Here is a 10,928-nt window from a genome sequence, read left to right on the forward strand (position 1 = left end):
GGTGGTCTATATTGAGGTTTATTCTCTATTAGTATCATATTATTAATGGAGATAGAGTTTCAGGTTTTTCTTCATATATATATATATATATATAATGAGTACACGTACAACATAGACTGCTAACTGAGAGTAGCTTAAAATTAGGAACGCTCTTATTACGTAAGTCTAAATAAGAGTCAGTGTTTTGCCTCTTTCTCTCTCGGTTGTGTTGCTGATGTAGTCTATTCTATCCCGGCATCGGCGCGCACCAGCGAACGGGAAAGCAGGTCTTCGAAACCCTCGCTCTTGAGATCTTGCACCGGGAGAGGATGAATAAAGTTTTTGGGAAGTGCTCCGTGTGACTACTCAAGTTCTTCACCATGGTCCGTCTTTCTAGTCATTTGGACGCTATCCGTTGTCATCGTCAATAAACTCAGTGTGTCATCAGCATGATCAATCGTGCCGTCAACACAGTGCAACCAGCATCTTCAGCAACCTATATAATGTAGGACAAGTACGTAAAAATCATGTTACTCGTACTTTATTTCTTACGATCCTAATTTTGAGTATAGTAGATCTAGTCATATATTGTGCTTTCGTACATATATCTAGATTATACTCTGATGATATGATCATATCAATTTATCAGTTTCTACTCATGAATTATTTATGGATTAAATTAAACCTAAATGTGCCTTATTTTTACAACAATACAAAAACCTTATTGTAGGCACTTAGGTTTATCAATGCCTGGTTTTGTTGATGCACTGAGGCCAGACAAGTTTTCTGGTATGCACTTTAAGGGATGTCAAGTCAAGGTCACTCTGTGGCTGACAGCTATGAATATCTATTGGGTGGCTAATGGCACACCAGAAGAAATCCTTACTTCTAAGCAGCAGAAGATGTTCACAGATGCCAAGACACTATTTGTAGGATGCATTCTTAGCATTTTTTGGTGACTGTCGGAGGATTAACTCCTATCACAGGGATCCCGAGAGACCCCTTTTTAGAGATTCGGCCGGGGGGATGATCCTGAATAAGTTCGTCAGAGAAATGAATGAGAGTAAATGCAACGGCTGGTGGTGAGGGTGATGATGGCTTAGTGCAAGAAAGAAGTAAATGCACCGGAATTTAGACAGGTTCGGGCCGCACGGGGGCGTAATACCCTACTCCTGTATGGATGTAATAACTGTCCTTAAGGAAGTCCCTCAAGGATGTTGCTGGTTACAAGAATATTTGTCTAACTAAGAGCTTGAGGCTCCTTGTTCTTGGGCAGGGACCGTGTCTTGGGTTGGTCTGTGGTTCGGTTCTTGGTGCTTCTATGTTAGATGCTTGCGGTCCCTTGCTCTATTCTTTGATTGCTTGTTGATGCCTCTTCTATTGGGTTCTCTGGTCCTACTCGTCGATTGGGCTCTCTTCTTTTTCTTCTGTGCTGCCAGCTCTTTTATGCACTTGCCGGCTGTGACATGCCCCAAACAGGAAGGAGGGGGCCACAAGTTCCAAGACGCCACGACTGGGAAAGGCGTCATCATTTCTTCTGGGTGAAGTGACCGGAGGGTGGAAAATACGTCGCACGCCCGGTCACCTATCACCATAAAAGTTCTGGCAACGGGCACCGTGGAGAGGGCCCACCGGGTAGTCGCAGAGCAACCCGGCGTGCCCGCCCTGTCTTGTTCCTCTACCATAGCAGGGCGACAGACGGAACGTCTTGATCCTGGCGATGTTATCCCGAGATACGCCGTATGATACGGGACGGGACCCGTGCAATTAATAGCCCCACGCCTCTCTGCCAAAATATGGCAGGAACTGATACTGCGGCGGGAGCAGTTGGGGATGTCAGACCACGCACGCTCATGAAATGCGGCCTCGGACCTCTGACTGATTGACACCTCATCGGTGGGCCTCTCGGGGGCCTTTCTGGGTCGTCGGGGCACCGAGTGCTTGGGGGTACTGTTCACGTCCCCGAGCACTCTCTCCCGAGAATGCCTATCCTTGTCCTCAGGATACCGGGTGCTCGGGGGTACTGTTCACCTCTCCGATCACTCTCTCCTGAGCACTCTTATACGAACCTTCGGGAACTGAGTGCTCGGGGGCTGCCACGTGCAGCCCTGAGCACTCTCTCCCGAGCACTCTTTGTGTGGAACTTCGGGGAACTGAGTGCTCGGGGGTTACTGCTCGTAACCCCGAGCACTCTCTCCCGGAACTTTAGCTCTTCTGATTATCGGGGGACTAGGGTGCTCGGGGGTGACCAGGCACCGGCCCGAGCACTCTCTTCCCGGTACTTAGACTCCGCGGGTCATCGGGGAACTGGAGTGCCTGGGGACCGGTGACTGTGGCCCCGAGCACCTTCTCTCGGGACTCGAACTTTCCTCACCCCGCAGGAGGGACCTCGCGGGATGGCACCATGTGGCAGATGGCTGGCCTGGCCTCAAGACTCAGGGACCCCCGGTTCTTGATACACCAATAGTGACCATCTTTGTGATGTGTACATGTACATACAAAGCGCGAAGGAGGTGTGAGATACACTGAATGCTAAATTTGGTGCATCAGATGAAGGAAGTGAATTGTATATTATGAAGCAATATCATGACAACAAGATGGTTAAAAATCGTTCTGTAGTCGAGCAGGCTTATAAGGTTCAGTGAATCGTGAAGGAACTCGAACTCCTCAAGATCAATGTACCCGACAAGTTTGTGGTTGGAGGTATCATTGCAAAGTTACCTCTTTCATAGAGAAACTTTGCCACTGTTCTAAAGCACAAGAGATAAGAGATTACTGTTGAGAGTTTGATCGCGCCTCTTGATGTTGAGGAGAAAGCTCGGGCTAAGGATGTGAGTTTAAAAGGAAGCGAGGAAAAAAGTAGCGCTAATATGGTGCAAAAGCCCTTCCACAACAAGAACAAAGAAAAAGATAATTCGCCAAACAAAACTACCACATTCAAGAAGATGATGATGAACATAGCAAAACTATCTTGCTTTGTGTGCGGTGAGATTAGACATTTTGCCAAGGATTGTCCAGACCGTAAGGGAAGAAATGATCCACAAAAGCAGAGCTCAAAGACTGCTAATGTGGTAATCATTGGCGAAGCTGAAAATGGAGCTGCAAGGTATGAAAATTTACCTTCGGTGTTTTCAGTATTTCAATCTACTAATTGGTGTATTCATACAAGGGCTAATGTTCATATGTGTGCTGATATCTCAATGTTCTCTTCTTATCAGGTCATCTATGATTCTTTCGTCCTAATGGGGAATGGGTCATATGCTTCTGTTCATGGTGTTGGTATGGTAGATCTGAAGTTTACTTTAGGAAAGATCGTGCAGCTGAAGAACGTGTAGCATGTCCCTACAATAAATAAGAATCTAGTTAGTGGTTCCCTTCTTTGTAGAGACAGGTTTAAGATGATGTTAAAGTCTATTAAAGTGGTAGTGTCAAAGCATGTATAATTTATTGGTAAAGGCTATGAGTATGGAGGCATGTTCCGTTTTTTCCTTTCTAATTTCAACAATAAGTCTGTGAACCATATTTGTGGTAATATTAATGATGATGCTAGTGTTTGGTATTTGCGGTTATGTCATTTAAATTTTGGTTCTATGATTTGACTTTCCAACATGAGTTTAATTCCAAATTTTTCTATGGTCAAAGGTTCTAAGTGGTATAGTTGTGTGCAATCAAAACAACCTTGTAAGCCCTACAAGACAGCCGAGGAGAGGAATTTGGCACCTCTAGAATTCATTCATTCAGATCTGTGTGAAATGAATGGTGTATTGATGAAGGGTGAAAAAAGGTATTTTATGACTTTGATTAATGATGCGACTAGATATTGATATGTTTATTTGTTGAAAACGAAAGATGAGGCTCTAGATCACTTTAAAAATCTATAAGGCAGAAGTTGAGAATCAACTAGAGAGAAAGATCAAAAGAATTAGGTCAGATCGTAGTGGAGAGTATTTCTCTAGTGATTTTGATTTATTCTGTGAGAGATATGGGAATATTCATGAGAGGACGCCTCCCTATTCACCCCAATAAAACGGGGTTGCCAAAATGAAGAACCGCACATTGATTGACTTGGTTAATGCCATGTTAGACACTGCGGGATTATCTAAGGCATGATGGAGAGAGGCCCTATTGACTTCATGTCATGTTCTAAATACAGTTCATCTCAAGGATAAGGAGAAAACCCTATTTGAAGAATGGGAAGGGAGAAATGCATCACTTTCTTATTTGCGCACTTGGGGATGCTTGGCGTAAGTCAATGTACCAATAACTAAGAAGCACAAGCTCGGACCTAAAACAGTGGATTGTGTCTTTCTGGGATATACCCATCGGAGCATGTCTTTTGGTGATGATTTCACTGTGTACCTTGTGGATGACACTCCCAAGTCTATTTCAGAAGCGTTTGCATCTCTAGATGCAGACTACTGGAAGGAGGTTGTTTGGAGCGAAATGGATTCTATCCACGCAAATGGGACACGGGAGATCACAGAACGAACATATGGTTGCAAACATGTGGGTTGCAAGTGAGTGTTCAAGAAGAAGCTTAGGCCCGACGGTACTATTAAAAAGTACAAGGTTCGACTTGTGGCCAAGGGTTATACCAAAAGGAATGTGAAGACTTTTTTGACACTTATTCACTGTTGCGAGATTGACTACTATCCGAGTGTTACTTTCCTTGGCTGCATCGCATGGTCTCATCGTTCATCAAACGGATATTAAGATAGCTTTCCTTAATAGAGAGTTAGACAAGAAAATTTATATGGAACAACCTGATGGGTTTGTAGTAAAAGGTCAAGAAGGCATGGTGTGTAAGTTGTTGAAGTTCTTGTGTGGCCTTAAACAAGCTCCTAAATATTGGCATGAGAAATTCGATAGAACTTTAACATATGCAGGCTTTTCGGTCAATAAGGCAGATAAATGTGTATAATATCACCATGGTGGGGGTGAGGGAGTTATATTGTGCTTGTATGTTGATGACATACTGATATTTGGGATAAACCTTAACGTGGTTAATGAGGTCAAGTCTTTCTTATCTCAAAACTTTGATGTGAAAGATCTGGGTGAGGCTGATGTAAGCTTAAACATCAAGTTAATCAAAAGAGAGAATGATATTACTCTTACACGATCTCATTATGTTGAGAAGGTCTTGAGCCACTTTGGCTACCAAGATATCAAGCCTTCTCCAACACCTTGTGATCACAATGTGATACTTTGAAAGAATAAGAAAAGTGGTAGGAACCAACTGAGATACTCTCAGATTATTGGATCACTCATGTACATAGCTTGTGCTACAAGGCCCGACATCTTATTTGCTATGAGCAAATTGAGTCGTTTTACTTCTAACCCAGGTGATGAACATTGGTGTGCGCTTGAGCGAGTCATGCACTATTCCGGATACCCATCGGTACTGGAGGGTTATATTGATTCAAACTAGATATCTGATGCTGATGAGATTTACGCCGCAAGTGGATATGTATTCACACTAGGTGGTGTTACTGTGTCATGGAGGTCTTGCAAATAGACTATCTTGATGAGGTTAACTATAAGAGCACAACTCACTGCATAGAGACAGCTGCTGTTGAGGCAGAATGGCTACGTGAGTTGTTGATGGACTTATCTGTGGTTGAGAAACCGATACCGACTATCCTTATAAACTGTGATAATCAGACGGTTATTATCAAAGTAAATAGTTCTAAGGATAATGACAATTCCTCAAGGCACGTAAAGAGACGATTGAAGTCTGTTAGGAAATTAAGAAACTTCAGAATGATAACTTTGGATTATATCCAAACAGCTAAAAACCTGGCATATCTCTTTAAAAAGGGACTATCACGGAGTGTGATAGATAATGTATCGAAGGAGATGGGTATGAGACCCATGTTAGTTATACTATAGTGGTAACCTAACCTATGTGATCGGAAATCCCGTGAATTAGGACCTGAGAAGAACAAGCTATTAGTCTAACTAGAGGAGAGTATCTTTGTTGTTTGACCCACTCGAGTGAAGATGCAATACTCTCAGAGATATTTAAGACAGGTTAGCTATTGCCTTAATATGTTCTGTTGGCTTTAAGTAGCTAAGATGTTGACCTACAAGGTATTCTTGAAAGAACACATCTATATGAGTTTGACTGTTAGTCGCAGTCTATGAGATTTAGGTGATATCTAGGAAGCTCATGAAGAGACCATGGGGTATGACTTATATGCTCCACCCGCGGGGTAGCCTACTGGCAGCCAAGTATCAGTTATGAGTTCAAGTAAAACTTGTTTGCACAAAACTTACAATTAAAGGCATAGTCTATTGTTCAAGTTGTGAATGAGTGTAGCTTGATGTTCTAGGTGGATGATCAATTTAACAGTCTCTACTGAAACACTAGTATATCAAACAACAATGGGAAATTGGTAATTCTGTATAGGACTTTGAGATCTAGTGGAGGATTGTTAGAAGTATTGGGGTTGGTCCATATAATAATTTCTAATAAATCTCAAAGGCCTATATTATGGAGATGTGGCTCATATTGAGGCTCATCCTCTATTAGTACAATATTGTTAATGGAAGTAGATGTGAGAGGTTTTCTCCTTATATATATGCAAGGATCCCCACCTCATTGAATATACATAAAATATAAACTGCTAATTGAGAGTAGCCCTAAAATTGGTAACGCCCTCGTTACGTGAGTCTATATAAGAGTTAGGGTTTTGTCTCTTTCTCTCTCGATTGTGCTACCATTGTTGTCTATTCCATCCCAGCATCGGTGTACATCGGCGATGGGAAAGTAGGTCTCCGAAATCCTCGCTCTTAAAATCTTGCACTAGGAGAGGACGAATAACGTTTTTGGAAGCGTTCCGAATGACTGCTCAAATTCTTCACTACGGCTCGCCTTTCTAGTCGTTTGGATGCCGCCTGCTGTCATCGTCAACAAACTCGACACATCATCAGCAGGATCGATCGTGCTATCAACAAAGTGCAACAAGTATCTTCAGCAACTTACACAACGCAGGAACAGTACGTAAAAAAAACATGTTACTCATACTTTATTTCCTGCGATTTCTAATTTTGACTATAATAGATCTAGTCATATATTATGCTTTCAAACATATATCTAAATTATACTCTGATAATATAATATATCAGTTTATCAGTTTCTATTTATAAATTATTTTTAGATTAAATTAAATCTAAATATGTCTTATTTTTCCAACAAAACCTCTTCTGTTTCCCAGAAAGAAAGTGTTCCGGAGCTTTAACGTGTCATCAGCTGAGGGTGCTGCTGCTGCAAAGTGGACGTACGGCAGTTGTTGTTCCGTCCTTATCCACAGTACCACGACAACAGGATCAACTAGAACTAGCTGCCCGCACCCCTCTCGGATCTCTATCTTTCTTTCTCTCTCCTCTAATAGAAGGCATGCCGCATGCAGCAGCTAGTTAATCACCTAGCGGGAGCAAGGTGAATCTATTTATCTATCTACCACAGCGTGCGTGCTCCGCCGTTGAAGACGTCGTCGACCATGTCCTCGAGGTTCCAAAGGGTGCCCCACGTGGCGCCATCCTCTTCGCTCGACCCGTACTCCTCGCTGGTGGAGCCGCAGCAGCTGCCCGCGCCGCCGCCCTGCCCGGCGCCGTGGAGGAGGAGGGCGCAGGACGACATGGGGCACATGAAGTCCATGGCGTCATGCATGATCAGGTCCTCGTGATGGCGGCCGGCTTCGGCTACCGTCCTCGCCGTGCACGCGTCATCGACCGGGCTGCCGACGTCGTCGATCATGCCGGTGCGCGCACCGCCGTGCTGGTTCTCGTCGTCCTTGCCGACCTGCCCCAGCGGCTGCTGCTGCTGCTGCTGCTGCTGGCTCTGCATCTCGCGGCGCTGCTTGAAGAACCGCGCCCTCGCGCGCTCGATGTTCTTGGACGGTTTGCCCTTCTTGAAGTGCGTCCTCCAGTAGTTCTTGATCTCGTTGTCCGTCCTGCCCGGGAGGCTGCGCGCGACCGTCGACCACCTGTGCACACGCGCGTATACATGTGACCGTATTTTAGTACAGCAAATAAAAATTGGTTTATTTCATGTTCATTTAGTTCTAAGACAGTAAAATGATCGTTACATTCTGTAATCAATTACCTGTTTCCCCACAAAGCATGGAGCTGGACTATGATGCTCTCCTCTTGGGGTGTGATCTTGCCTCTCTTTAGATCAGGTCTCAGGTAGTTAACCCACCGCAGCCTGCAACTCTTGCCACTTCTCTTCAGCTCTGCAGCAACGTAAGGCCAAAAGGAGAATGGATCTCAGACAACTCAACAACCCATGTGCATGAAGAAGCACATTTACCGTTATAGTTATTAATATACTAACTTCAAGTGGTAAGCAAGTGATGGTTTTCACGAACTAACTAGCTCACTACTCAAAGAGAACATAAAAGTTTGATAAAAGATTAGTAACGGTAACTTTCCTTTTCTTGAAAATTGGCTTAAAGCTCTTGCGTTCGCTGGATAAGGAGATTGCATCCAAAAACTCGAGCCCCGACCGGCAGCGAGGAGGTTAAGCATCGTCAGCACTACCGAGGTAGCCATGGGCATGTTCTGGCAACTATAGTTAGTAGTACCCCTCCATCTATTTATGTAAGATATATTTTTATTTCTGAAAGTTAAATTTTATAAGTTTTGATCAATAATTAATCAAATTATACGTATATTTAGTTTACAAAAGTTGTATCAATGGATTTATATTTTAACATGCTTTTAATATAGATTTGTATTTCAACGTGTGTAGAAAAATGACCATATTAGATCATGATTATGATTTTAGTAATTAATGATAATATAATCAATGAGACTAACATGTCTGTCAAAAATATATATTAGTATATCTCTTGAATGCATTACATGAAAAAATTATTGTAATTGGGACAAAGTTTGATTAAATTAAAAACGTCATAAGAGAAATAAACTCAGTGGATGATCCGGTGTTCAGGGCGTTGAACTCACCAGAGTATATTTGACAAAGGTGAAGAGATGGCTAAAAACCTCATCGGAAGGTCCGGTGATTAACAAATGTGCTCACCAGAGCAATTCTTCCAAAGAAGAGTATTGTGCTGAAGAATAAAGATAAGCTGACTGGATAGTCCGGTGATAAAGGGTATAAAGCACCGGACTAATTCTTGCAGAGAAGAATCTAAGCGCAGAAGAACAAAGGTCATCTCATCGGAAGGTCCGGTGCCTGCCTTGTACACACCGGATGCTTCACACCAGAGTATTTCTTGTAGAAGCGTTTCTAAGAGTTGAAGATCAAACAATACCTCACCGGATGGTCCGATGATAGGTGTTGTGTACACATGAGGCTTACACTGAAGCAATTTACACAAAGAAGCTGCAAAGGCGCGGTATGGCTCAGGATAACTCACTGGGTAGTCCGGTGATGCTGATGAAGTATACACCGGAGTGTCCGGTATTAAGATGACTTTGAGTAGAAATCTAATGGCTAGTTTCTGAATATGTACTCATCGGATGATCCGGTGTTAGTACTATTATTCTCATCGGATCATTCGGTGTTATTAACTTTTCTGAGTTGTTGGGTTAACGGCTTGTGCGCAGGTTTAAGGTTATAAATACCTCTTCACTCAGTCATTTGAAGGTATGATATGCTTCTATAGTACTGAGAAGTTAATGTACACCTGAGAAGATATCCAAACCACTAAAATGCTTGAAGTGATCATCCAAGGCGATTAAGCACAATATTAGTAAATAATTAGTGTTTATAGGCTTAGAAAGAGTGTTGCTAGCCTAGAATATTTTTAAATAGAAATTAATATAAGTTTATCTTGTATTATTTTTTGAGCCAAATAGATTCTAAATGTCTTAATTCACTTTCCTATAACGTTACCGATCTCTTCAACGTGTTTTAATATAATATTAATTTTATAACAATTGATAATATATCATAATAGATTTGAAAGTTAAAACCTATTTTAAGACTTTTTAATTTTAAAATACGTCTTATATAAATGGACGGAGGGAGTATACTCTTAACCTCAGTTTCACGTCCAGACTGCGATGTGTATGCACAAATGGGGGATGTAATCCACCACAAGACGATCTTGATCTTTAAAAAAAAAAACAAAGACGATCTTAATCTTACGTTGGGTAATTTTAATTACTCTATAAATCCACCACGAACACCACGAACACGGTACGTGTCTATAGCTAATTAGTTGTCCTTGAAACTGGATATTTTTACTTGAGTAACGGATCATGATCATCAGCGTGGTTGTCTCTTCCAACAATATGGGGAGGCTGTTACTAACTTGCATGAAAGCTGAACACTCGCAGCAACAGTAGCAGCAAGTCGCAGGCAAGAGTATCGTGCATGATAGAATCATAGGACATAATTGATCACCTGTAAGCTTTTGAAGTATATACGTATTCGTATTTCTAAAATCGGTGGACATCAGGGCCGAGTATCCGAACCTGTACACCCACAGCAAGTTGCCTCCAGTTGACCAGCAAGTTGCCACTTGAAGATCCTGGCAAATCTCAAGCCTAAAGTAACTCCGTACACAACTACTGCCCAGCTGGTTGACGGCCGCGTAACTTGCAAACTCAATCATTTGCAACTTACAAGTTGTGCAGCTGTTTGGTGAAAAGAGCTAGATAGGTTCGTACTCGCTCCACGTACTTGAAGCAAAAAATAAGATCAAGGAGCGAGACCACGAAAACAAAAGGAAAGCAACTAATATTCCGTGTTCATAATTCACTTTCAAATTTGCAGCGCAGTACCTGTATGCTTGGAGACGGAGTTCCACCTCCCTTCGCCGTGCTGCCGGACATGCTCAACGAGCAGCTTGTCCTCCTGGCTGGTCCACGGGCCTTTCCTCAACCCGTCCACCTCCTGCCTTCCCCAGTCGAGCTGCCCCTCCATTGCCGGACCCTTAAGCTCTTCAGCTTAACAGAAAGCTGGGTAGTTTAGC

The 10,928-nt window shown here is 42.7% G+C and overlaps 1 protein-coding gene across 1 annotated transcript; it reads right to left on the minus strand.

Moving 5' to 3' along the window:
• Positions 1–7,107: 7,107 nt before the first annotated feature.
• Positions 7,108–10,928, minus strand: LOC133923568 (MYB-like transcription factor EOBII). Its single transcript, XM_062368850.1, has 3 exons — positions 10,738–10,928; positions 8,087–8,216; positions 7,108–7,967 (listed from the first exon to the last, which is right to left on the minus strand). Exons 1-3 carry the CDS (start codon positions 10,877–10,879, stop codon positions 7,439–7,441), a joined length of 801 nt encoding a protein of 266 aa, XP_062224834.1. The 5' UTR covers positions 10,880–10,928; the 3' UTR covers positions 7,108–7,438.

This window comes from Phragmites australis, chromosome 7 (assembly GCF_958298935.1).
Source record: "Phragmites australis chromosome 7, lpPhrAust1.1, whole genome shotgun sequence".
Classification (NCBI taxonomy): domain Eukaryota; kingdom Viridiplantae; phylum Streptophyta; class Magnoliopsida; order Poales; family Poaceae; genus Phragmites; species Phragmites australis.